The sequence below is a fragment of the Poecilia mexicana genome, unplaced genomic scaffold (assembly GCF_051168715.1).
Source record: "Poecilia mexicana isolate PSO_F unplaced genomic scaffold, ASM5116871v1 scaffold_4, whole genome shotgun sequence".
In the NCBI taxonomy this organism is placed as follows: domain Eukaryota; kingdom Metazoa; phylum Chordata; class Actinopteri; order Cyprinodontiformes; family Poeciliidae; genus Poecilia; species Poecilia mexicana.
The window spans coordinates 22356914-22375383 of NW_028263373.1; the positions used below are offsets into that span (position 1 = coordinate 22356914).

Genomic DNA, 18470 nt, shown 5'->3' on the forward strand with positions numbered 1-18470 from the left:
TCACTGCTGAATGGTAAAGTACAGTATCAGTAGAGTATATTTCTACATACCTGTCACATCTAGAGATTGACTAGTATGTCCTTTTATGGACAATAATAAAAGCTCAGTCGGAATAGATGAAGAAGATATGTGAAGATCTTGCTGACAATTCTCATTTAGACTCATTCTACTGTAACTTTGGTTGTGCTTTAGTGTGAATCTCCATCCAGTCTCAAGTCTTTTGTACCCACTAACCGGTTTTCTTCTAGAGTTCCAATTTATCTTCACTTATTTTCCCTGTTCTTGCTGAAAAGTATCCCAACAACATAATGCAGCCACCAGCATGTTTCACAGTGGGGATATGGTTTCCTGGTTATAAAGTGTTAGTTTTCCACTTATTTGCACTTCAAATGGGACTTTACTTTTTATTTGAAAAATTCGCAGATTTGTAGATCGAACAACTGTTAGTCCTGTCAAAAGGCTCTCCCACCTAAGTAATATATTGCAGCTGCTCCAGTCAAAGGTGGTCTTGTCAGACTTTGAAGCTAGAGCTTGAATGGATTCTTACCATCCGTGGTTGAAGTAGAAACTCCGCCCACTCAGCACGCCCATTGTCGCACCGGCTTCCCAATGGTGCGGAGCCAATGTCAGGATAGACGCCAGGTTTATTGACTCCTTCTTATTCCCAATCATTTTATGAATCCGAGTAGGTAGGTCAAATTTCCCATGGAGTTATAAATCAGAATTTTTATTATTATTAATTTCTTATTTGAGTTGTTTTAATACCCAACCGTATTTCTGCGTGTTAGTGCAGTACCACGAGGTTGTGTTTTATGTATTTAAGCTTGGAGGGAAAGCGTTAAAGAGGAACAAAGGGAAGTTTGCATTATGTTTTCTTTAAAATTCAAATGTGGTTGTCTAACTGTCTAACTTTTTTCCCCTCTTTTGGTTTTTCGTTGATTTTGCGTGATGGTAGTCTGGTTGAAATCAACAGGTGTTGAGATATGAATTAGCTTTAGCCCTGGACATACCTGGTTAGAAATGTTGCCATTATAGTTTGGACTTTACGTAATTTTAACTGTTTGTTTATAAATGGAGATTATAAATTAATTTAAGCATTAGAAAGAGGAGAAACGATTTATTTGAATGTGTAACCATTTTTGTGAATTTTGAGGCTAAACCTAGCGAACATGTTAGGCTACAGCCTTGACATTTTCTGACCACGGGAAGCTCCAGAGTACTTTTTTCCAAATTACAACATTTTGCAGACACAATGCATTAATTCGCAATTGAGTACAATGTAGAAAAACTCCCATTTAATTTACCGCCACGATGTTGACAGAATATTATTGTCGCTAATATGCTAAAGAAAGATGGCGGACTCCTCGTTGGATTGCAGTGACTTTCTTTCTTAGCCAAGGCGAGCCGGTAACTCGTCATTTAACAATTTGGCATTGAAACTAACTGTAGATTTACTTTCTACTTTATTGTTATATATGTTCATGTACGTAGGAGATCGTGTGGCCACATGTATTTCATTGAGATTTCTCGTATTGAAATACCAGGGAATGTTGTTGCAAGTCACGGTGAGCTCAATGTATGCCACTGCGTCAAAATTTTCAAGTACATGCAAAATTAAAGTCAGATTTCTGAAATTAAAGTCACGATTTTAATTTTAAATTTAATGCATCATTTCTTTCACAGACGGATGTTCTGAGGATCAACGATATGTTGAATTGCTATGTAGTCAGGCTACCTTTGGTACGCCATAATGACTGTTACTACTGGCCTTTTAGTATTCCTGATATTAAAGTAGAGGCTTCCACAATCAGCAATTTTTATTCTCCAACAAAAACGAAATGTATTCATTTAGATACCAAAATGGGGGACATGTTTTGGAGTGAACAAAACGGTGCATTAGAGGAAAAAAAACAAATCCCTACAAACTGTAAAGTTTGGAGGTTTAAGTGTTATTTTATGTTTACCTGAAGTAAAATCAGATAAATAGCAAGAAAAACACAATATGTGAACATATGTTTTCGAATAACTTAAATGTGGTTTTAACATGAGACTGTTGGGGGGGGGGGGTAGCAAAGCTGAATTGTAATTCTCAACTTTTCTTTGGTCTAATCCAGACTTAAGCAGACATGAGCCAAGAGGAACTTTTAGCAAAACTGAAGAAGGATGTTCGATCCCTTCTCACTTCAGCTAAACTGGGTTTGGACCCTGACCAGCTCAGACGAGACTATGTCGCCATGTTGGGACATCCAATGCCCCTGAAAGTCCTGGGTTTCAGGAATGTTATGGATATGGTTCAGGAGATGCCAGAGGTCGTTTCTGTGAACTTCAGGGCAGATGGAAGTTTATATTTAAAGGGTAGGTACTGCTTGGTGGTGTCACCACCATCTTTCATTTTGGTGAATGTGCATTTAGGCTGAGGTGAAGTGTTATCTGTATCCTCTCTGATGTACTGTTTGGTTTTCATGACACTTTGTCATTTTAATATTTTTATGTTGTAGTTGTGAAGCTGTTTCATTTTAATTCTTTATTGAAGTTTATGCATTCATTTATCAACTAGGACTTCTTTCATTTTTATAAGGTTTTCTAAATAGTTTTGAATTCCTGAGTCTGAACTTAAAGTTTGAGGTTTTTATTTCTTTCTCACTAACGCATTGTTGCATTTGTTTGACTCTCCAGCTGTGAGTGATGAGAACACCCAAAGCATCCAGGAGCTAGTGGCCAAGCAGCGGATATCGAAGTCTGAGAAGATCAAGAAGTTTTCTTCTCCTCGTTACTGTCCTCGGCCTCCATTTTCACCGCTCCCAAGAAGAGGTCATCCTCCTCCAGCCCTCCCTGCCAACCTGAGGGCACAGCTCCGCATCCTGCTCTCCCAGGTATGACTCTAAGGTAACACAACATTCACATCAATCTTTGACTTTTATTTGGAATAAAAGTGATGGGTCACCATACTAAAATGTTATACTCGATGCTGATACTGAGAAAAAGACTCAATTTAATTCAGTGGCAGCATTTTTGTAAATAATTTTCTTGTAGGCAAAAAAAAAGTTGGTTACAACATATTGGCAAAATTAATAAGTAGGAGAGACTTCAGTCCTCATTTATAGAAATATAATTTAAAATGTTACTGTCTGGCCTGAGGAACAATACATTTTGATCTTAACAGTTTTAAACAATTTAACAGAAAATGTAATTTCATAGATTTAATGCTGTTGCTTACTACTGGAGTCTTCACGTGTTTGCATGATGTTTTTCATTGTGGTGCATGTACGTTTAAGGTGAGGTGTAGTGTCATCTGTTTACATGTCTGTGGCTGTGATCCAAAGCACATGAGAGGTATGTGTGTAATTCATCTCTCTCAGGGTCCACTTAGGCTGTCTGAGCTAGAGGCCTCCTATCTGCGCTGCTATGGCTTCCCGCTCCGCATCCATAACTACGGTTTCTACTCCACCAGAGAGATGCTAGAGGCAGCAAGAGACATGATTGTAATCCAGCAAGGGAGGCTGGGCTCGGTTCTCTGTCTAAAAACTGAGGCAGAGAATTATGAACGGTCTCAAAATGTCATGAGACCGTTGATGATTCCCAGCGTACCCATGAGACCATTCAGCACACCAATTAGAACCGGACCGATAAAGCCACCATCGGTTTCCTCTCACAAGCCAATTTGCAATAATTCTGACATCAAAGTTCCTACAACGACAAAATCTCCAGGTTTGTTTTGGAAAGTTATGTATTGATAGCTCCCGGAAACTGTTTGTTGAATTTTTAACTTTTCCGTTCATAAAACACTTTGTCTGGTGAAGTCTTAGTGAATCAGAGTCCTTTGACGCCACCTGAAACGACTTTGGAGGCTGACCATGACATGTCGCATGGGAGTCACTCTCCGGAGCTGCTGGAGAACAGCCCTGACTCTGAACAAGCACCCTGTGAAGATGGCGCGCTGTTTCATCAAAATGTACTAAAGGTTTGTTCTCAAGAGGTTTTATTGTTGCTCCTGAACTATAACGCCTTACTGTTCTGTCTTAAAGTATACCTATTATACAAAATTCATATTTTGCATGTTTTTGTTCTTCCATTTGGGTCTCTACTGCTACAAAAATGTCCCATGCGCTTAAAAAAAAAAAAAAAACAACTTGATAATCCCAACAGTATATATACCATTCGCTACATTTGTTGCCTAGCAACACAAGTGGAGCTCCAGCACATTTGATCAACTGGTTTTACAGATATTTGCTGTACAATGGCTGCTGGAAAAGACAAGTGTTTTGTTGCTGATTTGCCATTCAGGAACCACTTGCTGCCTTCTTGTTTGATGTGCAGGAGGCTCTACTAATGCTTTTCAAATATCTACAGGTGTATCTACAGTCATGCACATCTATTTGCAGGCATCTTCACGTCAATTCCAGCTTATTTGGACTTAAAGTGACAAGAGGCCCTAAAGTGGCTCATTCTGAATGGAACTCAAAACAGACTAATCAGATTCTGATTATCCAAGAATCTTTTTGTGGAAAAATGTAATGAACATGTTTTGTATAGCCCATAAACCCATCCTAATCTGTTCATCCAGCATAATAGGTAAACTTTAAGGAAGCTGAATTATTTATTAAATCTTGAAATTTTGTGGCTGATGTGAATATATTGTAAAAAGTGTAAGACCGGCATGTATATTTTAGATGCATGTTAAGCATTGAGGTTGAAATCAGTCAAGTAGTCATTTTTATATGTGGTGGCAGAAATGCAAGAATGGTCATGATTAACATATTTGTTTAGGAACTACACTGCAGTCTCAATGTCCATAACTGAGTTGTTTTGTTTCCTGATGTAGTGTTTTTCTTTTTTCATATCTTTATTAGCTTGAGGAGGAGCTCCAACATCAGCTCTTGGAGAACAGTGTTGCTGGCACCGTTAGTCAAGAGCTGAAGGACAAGCTGCGAAAGGTCAGACTTCACACCAGTTTATACACACTTTCCTGGAAGCTGACATGCTTTGGCAAAGAGGCACTGTGTGGATGTCTCCCACCTGCCATCATGGTTCGTTTGTTTACAGCAGCACAAACTGCAAAGAGCGAGATGACGTGGAGCATAAATCAGGAGCTGCAATTTAAAACCGTTTCCCTCAACCCGTCACATCCGTCTGCCTCTCTGACGTACACAAAGCCAACAAAACAAAAGCTCCAACATTTTCACACAAAGTTAATCACCTTGAATAAACTTGGATTTCAACCAGAAAACTTTTAGAATTTTTGAATTAAAAAAAAAAAATTATAATCAATTGAAATGTATATTGTTTATTTACATAGAGAAATTAATTCAAATTAAAAAAAAATCTTTATTGATCCCATAGAGAAATTACATTACTAATTATTAAGAAGTAAGTATTTAAAAAGATTATTGTTTATATCTTATTGAATTCATCATAGCCATTATAGTATAATTTAAAATAAGGAACAAGTTATGTTTTTAGAGAGGGAGTGGGATTAAATAAGTTTGTACTTCAAACTCCTTTTAAATATGTAAATTATAACAATGTTTTATCTTCTTTATAGTCTTGTTTTGGTGTTGCAGTGTTTTATTAATATCTAGTGGGGAATTAATTCCTAATGCTCTTCATATTTGAAATAAAATAACATTTTATGGTGACAAGACTAACAAATTCATAACAATCTACAGGTTGTTGGTGAGTCGAGTGCCGGAATATCAGTTCACGATCTTCCTGCCGAGTACAAGGTAAATTAAATGAATATTATTTTTTCTAATATTAGAAATGTGTATGCATTGTATAAAATACACATTCACATTGAATTAGGCTAAAGTTATCATGTTTTATGCCTCTTAAGATTATAAGAAATTCTCTTGTTCATGTTATGTTTATATTTTAATCTCTTTTGACGTTTTGTCCTCCATCAGAGGCTTTTTGGAGAAGACTTGCCATATTTACAGTGGGGCTTCCTCAGTGTAACTGAACTTGTTGGTGCCCTGGGTGACATTTTCCACCTAAGATCAGCAGAGGACAACAGTGGAAACAGCTGGATGGTGGTGGACTTAAGGGATCGTGACAACATGGAACCAGGTGCGTTTGCTCACTTATGACTCCTAAATTATTTAACAAACAAATCACATAGTAAACGTGGACGTTTAGGTCTGCCCTGCCTTTTTTATGTGACTATATAAATAGTTCATTGTGCTTACATTGTACTAGACTTCAACAATTAAATAAGAAATGTGATGCAGAAAATCCAACATGAATTCAAGAGATTATCAGATCATCTACCTAAATACACTAAAGCATATTTCCCTAAACTTTCTGATATTGACTTAAAACAAATGGGTTTATATAGCATCCTGTTTGTTCATGCATTTTACGACCTGAAAAAAAAGTTATCCATCATCTGTGATGAAAACAGCTAAGCTAAGCCGATCACTTAGATTTACAAATTGTTTTTTATTGTGGCTAAAGGATGAATTTAACACTTTTTTCCGATTATAGACAGTGTGTTGGGTAACGTATCTTATTTTCACCAGACTAGAAATAACCTTAATATTGAACAGTGTCTTTGATTCAAGAGAAAACGGGAGTTGTCTTTATTTTTCCAGGTTTTGAGGAAATTGATGGAAGTACTGACGTTAACATACCAGGGAAGAGCTACTATTTCACCTTGGAAGAGTCTCTGTGGGAAAACGGAAGCGAGAACGTCGCATCTGATGACGAGAATAATGAGTTGGAGTTTTGTAGTCAGTCCAACATTCAAGAAATGGTAAGACGACACGAAGAAAAACAATAAGGAGCAGCAATATGGAGTGCTGCACTGTATCACTTGTTACACTTTGTCAGTAAAAGTGACAGTAAACCTGCATTTCCTCATGTTATGTTATAATCAATACATCAACACTTCTAAGAAACGTTGCGTTTAAGTAATTTATACTTGCATGTAAATCATTTAATATTTAGAGCTCCGCTGCTACATTCTTCTGACTCTGCTCACCTAAGTCTGTCATCATGCAGACGCCTGAGATGTACCCGGCCATGCAGGTGCACAGCAGGTCGCCCCTTCCGCTGGACGCCATGCAGAATGAGCGTCTCAACCCGCCGACCCGCCACCGGGCTCGAGAGTTGGTGGAAGTCCTGGTGGAGCAGGTGGAGTCGCCAGGATCTTTCTACATCCGGTTCAGTGAGACGGAGGAGGCGCGCGCTTTGGAGAGTTTAATGTTTGACATGAGGTGGTGGCAACTTAAACTCTGGTGGAGAAGATTCACAGAGAGTTATTTCGGCTATTCAATCCCCCCCCCTCATTAGTGGTGTGTAAAGTTATAAAGTTTAATACGCGACATCATTCTCCTGTCTCTTAGACGTTGTTACACCTGTCCTGAAGTGTCGGAGCGGTACCAGCTTCTGGAGCCATTTGTTCGGCAGGGTCAGGTCTGCTGTGTGTCGCCCAATGCAATATGGTTCTACCGAGTCGTGATCCACAAAGTTCTAAACTCCACTCATGTTGAGGTGTTTTACGTCGACTTCGGTGATGTAACGTTGGTCCCGATCGCCAGCCTGAAGTTCCTCAAGTACGTATACCATCAGGCTCTGGTGCACAAATGTTGTTTGTTTATTGTGTTTTCAGTTTTCTTTTCCTCTCTTGTTTCTCTCTTTTACAGGTCCAGTTTTTCTGTTCTTCCAGCACAAGCAGTTCCTTCAATACTCGCTGGAATCCAGCCAGCTTCAGTAAGTTTAAGTGAAACAGGATGGTATGTTTTGTTTTGCAAAAACAAGATGCAAAAGTGGCAAACACTTTTCATGTATTTGCATGTTTTATCTATTTCAATGATGAAATGCATAAAAAAGGTGGATTATAACAAAGATGGACGGAAAAATAAATGTTTTCTAACCTGTGGGATGAATTTTTCAGCTTCCTTCACTCAGATACTGCTAAACAAAATCCAGTGCAGCCACTTGCTTAGTTAATAAAGGTCACATGTAGGTTATTGGACCTCGGTATAAATGCAACTTTGTCCTTTACAGACAAACATGATGCTGTTTGTAGAGAACAAACATCATCATGAGGAGCAAGGGACACAGCAGACAGCTCACAGATAAGTTTGACTGTGACTGTAAGAAGTATTCACCCCCTTGGCCTGAAAATGGAAAAGGAATCGTCATTCTCACCCTGAATAAACACTTTTCAGGCTCCACAAAAAAGGGAAAAGTTAAAGTTAAATTTGTATTTACTGACAGCATAAAAGGATGTTTAAATTTAAGACTTTTTTAGGAGGAAATGTTGATGTTTTCTGACGTCCTCGGCTGTTTCTGGTTCACTGCAGGATACCTGGACTGCAGAAGCCACAGCTTCCTTTCGGAGGCTGTGCTTTGATCAGACCCTGGTGGGCGCGTTGGACTGCTACACTGGAGCAGTGCTGCAGCTATTCCTGTGTGATACACACACCGATCAGGACATCTACATACACATAGCCCTCATTAACCAAGGCCACGGCATCGCCTGCGATCCTGCAACTGCTGCAGCAGTAAGTCTTACTGAATAATCCTTCCTTTCTCGTATCATATGTTCCTCCCTTGTGCTCTTCTTTCCTTCCTTTTTGTGTCCTTCCCTCCATTTTAATAACATTTTTACCCCCTTCTTTCCCTTTTTTCCTTCAAATAAGACATTACTAACTTGCAAGTAACTTTTTAACAAGATATAACATCTTGTTTGAAGTAAATTGGGAATATTTATAATCAACATTAACCAAATGTCTTATTTCACTTATGACAAGAAATGTTTCCCATGTTATCAGTGTGTCAGTGGAATTGGTACTTTTTCATAAATATTAAGGAATTATTGACTTAAAACAACCTCCTATATCTTGATGGAGGTTGTTACTACAACTAACTTACTTGTAAGTTAGTTTTCGTATTTCAAGTATTTACGCTGGAAACTAGATTGAAAATACTTGCAAAGTTTGTGTTATTTTAAAGTGTTGTTGTTCGTGCCTTGTTGGTTTCTTTTTGTTTTTTGTCTTTTGTTGCTCATCTCCTTCCTTCCATCCTGTCCTTTATTCCTGCCTCTGGGGGGTTTTTGCAGGTGGCGTATTTAAAGCCTGACCACTACAGAAATATATCCCATAATATATGGGAGATGTATATGGGAGATGTTGTTGCTGTGAACTTCTGTGCTTAAACTTTGAAATGGTTAGAAGACAGAATTCTGGAGTTTAGAGTTTGGAAAAGTATGTTAAAATAACTCTGGAATGGACAGGAAAATGTATTTGAGATTAAATGGAAAACGGTAAAGATTTTAAATCAACTTGTTGATTTTATTTTGAAGCTGCACCAGAAACATATCTGTTTGTCCAGTACTGTGGAACATCTCACACTGCAGTATGATGTGTCGCTATGAGTCAATATAAATTATATGCTGTGTTTGAGTCCAGGTTGTGAGTTTTTGCCTTGTTTTCTCTGCTCAGCTGTGTCCCAAAGTCACACCAGTGAGTCTGTACATGGGAGAAGGAATGGTTGAGCTGCCAAAGATCGACGAGGAGCTGATTTTGTCTCTTAAATCAGGAGACGGTTCTGGACAGTCCAAGGTAGTCCAAACGCATTAATGTCATATTATTCAAAACCCCATTAATTAGAGCTTGGCAAAGTCTTGATCCTAATCTTAAGGATAGTCATAATTTTAAATAGAAATATAAAAGATTAAACTGCCTCTTGAGAAGATAAATATGAGTTCATGTTTTTGTCTTTACTTCTCCAAAAACACATTTTTTAGTTTTGTGGAAGAACAACAAATTGTAAGTAATTAAGAGAAAATGTTGCATTCCTCCATGAAAGGCAGGTTCTTCTCTGTGTGCGTCTACAGTAAACACGTAGCTGGTTTACTGTAGAAATGAATATCTACACATGGAATCGGTTTCAGAAAAGTTTTCACTCATATGAACTCACACAAATCCGCGTTGTTTTAAACATAGGCGTAGGAAGCGGGGGGGACGGGGGGGACATGTCCCCCCCAATATTGGAGAGAGTCACATTCGTCCCCCCCAATAATTTCACCGCTGTTGCGAAGAATTTTAAAATCTTCCACTCGCGTGCTTTTATTTTGAAGGCGCACAACAGCGCATTCAGCGGAGCGCTTCCTGCCCCTCCCCCCTCTGAACGGCTCAGAGTAAAGGCAGCAGCAGACGAAGTCAGAAACTCCGTTTGAAGGAGGTAAACGATCTGTCAGGAATGTTGCCATGAATATCGCTCGTTTATAACATCTTGTTGTCAGTTTACTTTCATATATAGTACTAAATCTTTTAGGTTAAGCCGTTTTAATTCTGGGATAGTCACATGTCCAAAATTTTACTGCTAACTTTGTTTAAAAGTTAGCTAGTCTAGTCACAATGATTTAGAATGAGACTGAAACAGCAGCGAAATTTTTATTATTTAAAGTGAGCAACATCTGATCACTCGACCACTTAACATGTATTTATATATTATATTATATTATATTATTTAGATATTTAGGAGAACAGCAGTGCTAGAATGATGTTGAAGAAAGGTGAAGAAGCTCTGGTGAGGTCTTCATTTAGTTTACTGAAATATGTATTAACTGTTTTTAATTTTTAAATAAGCTAAACTATTTTATTATGAGAGGAGCAGGTCAGGGAAGACATAAGAGAGCCAGGTGGAGTTTCAGTGTAAAGATATAAAAATTTATATTAATTAATTACATTAAAAATTATATTAATTAATTATATTAATTATATTAAAAATTATATTAATTACAGGAGACAATAAAAAAGGAGAGGTTTAAAAATAAATTTGTGAAAATTTTTGCTACACAGTAAATAGAGTTGAGATGTATAATAATGTATACATCTGAAAATTAAGTTGTTTAAATTCTCATTCTGTATGATAAAAACATACTTTTTATATTTAGTTCACATTCTGACACTGTACATTACCAAAGTGTCTGTTGTAAATCCATGAATCCATGCAGGAACATCAGGCTGCAGAGAGTCAGAGGGAGGCAGAGACAGAAACACATATCTGTAGATATTTTAGTTAAATGTTTGCGGCTGAAAATGACAGGGAAAAAAAACATTTAGTCTTTTTGCTTCAGTGTTTTTCATGGATCTTTGGTAAGTTACTGAATGCAGTGCTGGAAAGTGAGACTGAGTTAACAGTGAGGAGCTAAGGTGTCTGTTAGACTTGAAAAGTATAATTTTTATTTATTTTGTAGATCAAACTGTTGCACTGATGTAGAGAGATGTTCAAGAAGAACAAAACTTGTTTAGATTTTATTTTTGTTGGTCAAATTGCTGTATTGAGTTTAAAACTGCCGAGTCCTATTTTATGAGCTGTTTTCTACTTTGGTTTTAGAAAGAGGTAGAACCAGTTCAATTACCAGTCAATTTATATCAATGCATTTTGACCAATAATCAAATGTCTTTTGACCAATAAAATATATCAGAATCTGGTAGCCTGTCTGTGCTACCAGAGTATTTAGCTTGCTAGTTGTGAGGCAAATGCTAAAGTGAGTGTTCATCCTGGAATGACGGTCATTATACTGCATAACTTTAATCTGATTATTGGATTGTAAATAGTGACATGTTAGAATACTTGTTACTGAAACAAGGGTCAGATTAGAGTAACGCGTTACTGATGTGTTGATGGCATCAGGCACGTGCAGAGGGAGGGGCTGGGGGGGGCTTGAGCACCTGCCCCTTTTGCTCCTTGCCCCCAAGTGCCCTTTTGGTCAAACTTTTTTTTTATTTTTTGGTCTTATTTTCTAAGCCCTCTTCTGACACATAACGTACTAAAATTATTTGTTGTTTACATTTTTAATAGTGTAATTCTGTAAAGACAAAATATGTCTGGTGGTTTAGCTCTGATTTACATGTCCTGCTAAATTGCGGGTTTGAATATGGCAATACTTTCTTATAACAAAATAGACCTGCAGAAAGAAATTACTAATAAAATATCTTACATATGCATAGCTGTATGCTCTATCTAGAGATTTTCCTTAGCTTTGATTGTATATCTCACAATTTTGTAAATTATCATTGTTTTTTAAACTCTGAAAGCTGAGAGGCTGTTAATATTCTGTCCTAGAATGCGGTGAGATGTGCCCTTTTTTTTTGAGCACCTGCCCCTTTAGTGGTCCCTGCACGGCCCTGGATGGCATAATTGTTTGACAATTCTGCTCAAGCTATTTACTGATCTGTCAGGTTTCCGATATGCGTCCCCCCCAATGACAGACTCGTTCCTACGCCCTTGGTTTTAAACATGCCAAACACAGAAGCAATCATATTGCTACAAAACAACCACTACTTCCTGTTTAAACACGGAGCCTGAAAGCTCTTTTATATGGCCTGATGTATAAGTTGAGCCACTTTTAAGTAGCGTAGTAAGATATGATGTTGATTGGAAACCATGTCAAAGCAAGTATGGGAATAGATTAGCGCATTATTTGTTGCAGACTCCTTGATTGGAGTTTTTAATCATTTTTAGTGATATTATACAGTTTGTGTGTGGCTGAAAGGCTAAAATACAAGAAGTATTCTTTTTCCCAGATATCCTGTTATGTTGGCCAGCATGTGCTCGGTTCCTGGGAGTGACTGGAAGAAATAAATATCCGAAATGCAGCTCATAACTATTGCTACGTATTGATCGCTTTGAGATAGAAGGGTTTTTATTTTAATGAAGAAGAATATAATTCAGCTTTCCACATGTGTAGCTGTGATCGACTCTCAAAGAAATGGGAGTAATGTTTCTGCACAATCGGAAAACGCTCAATAATCCGACTTTTTGGCTGACGTGTCCTCGACTCTTTTCTGATTTCTCCTCTTACTTCGGTTTTCACACTCAGTCTCTGAGTGTGGCTGTGCAGCTTTTGTTCCCCGCTGTCCGTCGCCCTTATCTTGTCAGCCATGCAGTCAGGGCTGCTGGCCCAGAGCACCACAAGTGCACACATGAACACAGCCATTGTGTGCTGTTGGATGAAACACACACATCTGACTGAAGGAGGAGCTGCTGCCCAATACTGCTTAATGTACAGTCGCACTGTCGGAAGGTCACAGCTGGGTGCTGGACTGTAAATAAGATGGCAGCCAATCAGTGAGCTGTTTAATGGATATTGGATTGTAAGACTGTCTCCCCATCTGTTAATGTGGGTGTGTTGTTAAAATAAACATTCAAGGAATGACTCTTTACATCAGTGTTTTTCAACCACTGTTCCGCGGCACACTAGTGTGCCATGAGTGATCGTCAGGTGTGCCGTGGAAATTATTCAATTTCACCTACGGTACCGTATTTTCCGGACTATAAGCTGCTACTTTTCTCCTAAACTTTGAACCATGCAGATTGTAGCCCGGTGCGGCTTTTCTGTGTATTTTTCTTCAACCACCAGGGGGCTCTCTAGCAGGAAGTGAATCATTAGAAGTCAAAATTGTAGATCAAAGAGGAACGCGTTAATTTTCATTTAGAACAACCACATGCTAGCAGCAGGCACGACGGAGAAATGTTTTCAAACTCATATGATGCAGCTTTTAAGTTGAGGGCTGTCGATCTGCCACTACAGGAGGGAAATAAAGCCGCTGCACTTAAGCTCGGCATGAACGAAACCATGGTTAGTAGTGGCTAGCGGCGTAATCATGTATTTTTCTGACCACTAGATGGCAGTAGGTACAGAGCATTTTACATTAAAACAAGATAATTAGTGAGCCATGAATGTTACAGGTAGCGGTGAGAGCATCGTATCTAGCAAGACTGTGATGACAGTGTTTAACTTCCAGCCTGGAGACAGTGAATTCTCCAGGCTGGAAGTTAAACACAAAATGTTCTTGTTGCAAAGCAAAAGATTTAAATGCACCAATTCTGCGTAAATTGTTCACATAGATAATAATATATATATATATATATATATATATATATATATATATATATATATATATATATATATATATATTCTTCTCAATATATGTTCTTCTCAAATAACCCACATAAATCCTTACATTGGCTGCCACTCAGAATATATTTTTGTGAAAACAATTTTTCTGCAGAACTAATATTAGAGTCTGAGCTTTAGACGCATCATCTGACTAAATGTCCTGGTGTTGCATATGTTTCCTTTCTGACTTGAAGCGCTTACTGGTCGTCTAAATGCTTCTGCATGCAAATAACTTTTTTTTATTTTTTATTATAAAGTATTCTCAACCAAATAGTTAATTGGCTGTAATCGAGCTGGTTCGCAGTGATGATGTTTCACAAGCAACAAAAGTCAGTTGAACTAAAATCCTGATCCCAGTTCTGTGTATTAAGAATTATAATTTAAACTAATTTAAATGTGATTAATTTTTGCTGCTTAGGTTGATGATGATGATGATGATGAGATGCCGCCTCTGGAGCTGATTGAGGACAGTGAATTCATCCCTCATATTCAGGTATGATGACCACTTCTTTCATTGTAAAGTGTGTTTGATTTGACTGTTTGTTTCTGCACTAATAAAAGTCAGAAAATCAGAAACCTAAATAATTTAAAATCTGTAGATTAGGAGTTTCATGGTAAGACAAGAGAGGAGAGTATGATTTCCTCTCCAGTGTTTGTTTATGGGTAAAGAAAATTCTGCATAATTCTTATGTTGCTTGTTTTGTTTGGTTTTTTATGCTGATGGATCAGCAGAAATAATAATGACAGCGTCTGAACTGAGAACGGAGGAGTTCAGGTCTTGTAGAGTGAAAGAAAAGCAGCTGTGCTGCATGTTGAGAGTGACGTGTGTCATTGTAAAACTAATGATCTGAACGGACGGCTGTAGTTTTTGCTTTGCCTCATTGAATGTGACTTTATGTTTGACTTTATGTTCTCCTTATAGTTATTGTCAGAATATTCTGTAAATAAAGGGCTTTGTTGAAAATATCACCCTTAGCTGGACAGGCGATATACCACAGGATAGAAACTGAACTCTACTTCTGCTTTCTTGTTTTCTCTAAGTTTCAGTGTGAAATGGGTTTATTTCATCTTATTATAAATTAAAACGCCTTTAATTAGATTTTTATTTTGTATTTTGCCCTTTCGGGAAGTTATATCAATTACTGAGCTTCAAACTGCTTGTTGTGTATTTTGAAAGGTTACAGAGCTGACCCCATGCAGCGGCCTCCTAATGGACCAAACGCCGCCCTGCAGTGATCAAGGCGCGGCCTTTACTGATGAATTGACGTTACAGACGTCTGCTCCTCTGGCGCCTCCAGACCTGATCCAGACCAGGAATACCACCGCTGCTGCCGCTCTCTGCCAAACTGAAGCTAATGTGACAAAAACATGATTTTTATTCACTTTACCAAGAAAGAACACCTTAAATTCAAGAAATACAAATACCTTCAGGTTATATTTATTTATTTATTTTTTCTTGGCTCTTTAGGAAGTGGCCATAGCTTCTCCACCCACTACGCCCAGCTCCGACTCCAGCTCCTCCTCTGTTCAAGAGGAGCTGAATCAACCAGCGAAGGTCTTGACCAGCTTGTTTACTGAACCGTCTTCGATTTTGAAGAGACTGAACCAGGGCTGCACTATAGGTACAACACACACTTCGGTGATGTTTGATAATCACCATAAAATAACTCTAGGAAGCCTGATTAGAGCTAAAAGGAGCCTCCTTTCTGACAGCAGAGGTTTTGCTTTAATAAACGTGAAGCCTCTAATGATGACTCACGTACACCTCTCTGTGTTTTCGCTGTCCTTTTTCTTCGCCAAACTAATTTTCCAACATCAATGCAGTGACCTTCATTAACCTGCCCATGCATATTCATTCACTTCTCCTCTTTTACTCTAGAGAAAAGCCTTTAATGAAATTAGAGCGTGTCCATGGATGCAGAAAGGGCGTATTGATTTCTGTCCTGCTGCTCCCAGTGGTGGATGTACCTGCAGTGAGAACCTGACACAGATCCAATTAGACCTGTTACCAGAGCTATTTGACCCAACAAGCTGCTTTCATTGCTTTTGCTGTGATATTGATACAGTGCTGCTCCCAACGCCTTCCACTTGCATCATCTTAATGGGAGGATAAGCGGGGGAGACAAACTGTAGCAATGCAGTTTGTCCATCAAATAAAGATAGAAACATTTGATAGTGATGTGAGGGAGTACATGAAAGATTACTGGATTCTGCATGGTTTATGTTTCCCAGGATACCAGAGACTTACAGCTGAAAGACCTGATATTGTAGACTCTGAAAACGTAGATCTATGGGTAGAAATGTCATTAAGGCGTTTGTGCTTTAGAAGATAAAAGAAAAAAAGGAAAAATGGCCGTAGAGGAGAAAATGTCTGCCAAAAAACTCAGAAATCTTCAGATTAACACTCATGTACAAGCATAAAGCTGAAAATTCTAAAAGTTGTACATTTGTAAGAAAAGAAATTACAATAATCTACAATTACTGTAATTGTGGATTATTAATTGTGTAAGAAGTCAACATATGCTTTTGAAAATGTCCAGCTTCATCTCCTGTATTTATCACTCATCGTCAGTCGTCGTCACAAACGTCTGACTATATTTTCAGTAAATATTTTTTTTATATCACAAATTTATGCCCTTAAACATTGAAATTTTTAATTTCTTGCAAATTTACAACTTTTTGGCATCAGAAAATATCCAAGTCTTTTCCTGTGAAATTTATTTCAACATATCTGAGTTGTTTTTTTTTTTTGGTGGAAATTTTCTTCTCCGTGGCGAATATTTATTTATTTTTATCTACAAGAGACCTAACATTTTTATTTTGACATGAGTATCAAGGATTATTGTTTGTGTTGAGTTTGACAGCTTTATACATATTTTGTCCAGACTTATGGCTCCGGCTCACATTTTTTCACACAAAAAATGTTTAAGTTCTGGACCAAATCTGGCACAGAAGGCATAAAAACTCTTCACATATGAATGTAAATGTCAAAGATTAAGTTTAACACAAGTTTCCTAAATGAATTGTAATTTGCACACCAAGAAGGATCATATGGTTTTTAATTTGTTTTTGTTCTTTCTGCTTCAACATGTGACCTTTCAAAGTTGATATGCTTTGGGAAAACCTGCAGGACACTTGGATCTTGGGAAATTTATTAAATGCACAAATTACAAAATTCAAATTGTGAGATTTGGCCCACATTTTCAGCATAATATTCCTGGGTTTTTGTTGATGCCGAATGCTATTCGATCCAGATCTTGAGAAAGGTGAAGCTATACTTCATATACAACACACCACCACAATAAATGAAGACATAAGTACTTTCTGAGAGTCTGGTTATAATTTACAGTGGGGTATTTATGTTATTTTGCAGGCATTTATAGCTAATGTAAAAAATTAAATGTATAAAACTGCAGATCTTAACTGGTAACTAATTGTTTTTCTAGGCTCACAAATGTCTCCGCTCCTTGTGCGAAACTCTGGCATCCCGTTTCCCGTCTTCGGGGCCAGGTAGGCTCTGACTCCGACATCTGAACAACTTTCAGACCAGATGAATAAAAATCACGACCGAGATGATGGTTAGCTAATTATTGCGTCACAGAAGTCTTGAGTTGTCCAATAGATTTGAACATTTTTACTAGTGGATTTTTGTTTAAATGTAGATTAGTGAAGCTGTTAAATTATGTTTGATTGTCGTATTTGCTGCTGTTTTCTAACAGTTAAGCTGAACAGTACGTCATATTTGTTTATCTTTTTATGAGTGCAAATAACTTTACAAAGGCTTCTTGTTTTACATAAGATGATACTTTTATTTTCTAGAGTAATACTGCTGTTTAGGGTAAAGTTATAACAGTTCAGACTTCTGTTGAAAATGAAAGTCATGTAATATGGAATTTGTTTTGGAAAATAAATGTTATTGATAGAACATCTTATTTTATTTGATGTTTAAACCAGATATGTTTCTAATGTTTTACCTCATGTTGATATAAATGTGATGTTTTCCATTAAAACAAAACTTTTTACAACATATTCTGTTAATTTAGCACCTGATTTTATTTCAAGTTCAATGGTAATTTTTGAATGTTTCCAATCAACTCTATAAGCTCATGCCCACCAGGGGGAGCAGTTCTGTTTTCAGTCTCGCAACCGATTATTTAAAGTGATTTTAATTTCATATATCCCTAATCTGTTGTAAGGAAATGTCGTCATGTGATTCTAATAAATTACATCTCAGCATCAAGTCATTCATAGACATTTTGGTTTGACCAGGTATTTTTTTGTAGGTCAAAACTGGAGAGTCTTTTAAGACACATTTCAATTTAGAGAAAAAAAAATTTGTTCTTCAACATTTGTACTGAAGTTTAGCACTTTGCCATCAGTATAACAAAGATATGCACTGTTAACCAAGCATTGTATCATACACCATTGGTCTGTTTGGTGTGGCTGCAGAAGGCTGAGGCTTGGTAAGATGGAGACTCTGTAAACCTTGTTAAGGGTTGGAGTAATGAGGTTGCAGCTGTCCTCCAACAACCCCTCTAAAGTTGGTCTTAACCAT

General features: G+C 37.6%; 1 protein-coding gene across 1 annotated transcript; it reads left to right on the forward strand.

The window, feature by feature from the left end:
- The first annotated feature begins 558 nt into the window (after window positions 1–558).
- Window positions 559–17944, forward strand: tdrd5 (tudor domain containing 5). Its single transcript, XM_015012431.2, has 18 exons — window positions 559–689; window positions 2115–2355; window positions 2677–2873; window positions 3360–3708; window positions 3801–3961; window positions 4851–4934; window positions 5667–5723; window positions 5904–6066; window positions 6591–6751; window positions 7000–7214; window positions 7344–7553; window positions 7644–7710; window positions 8307–8507; window positions 9447–9566; window positions 14334–14408; window positions 15093–15272; window positions 15384–15537; window positions 17362–17944. The coding sequence occupies exons 2-18, from the start codon at window positions 2127–2129 to the stop codon at window positions 17427–17429; spliced, it is 2691 nt and encodes an 896-aa protein (XP_014867917.2). The 5' UTR covers window positions 559–689; window positions 2115–2126; the 3' UTR covers window positions 17430–17944.
- Window positions 17945–18470: the final 526 nt, after the last annotated feature.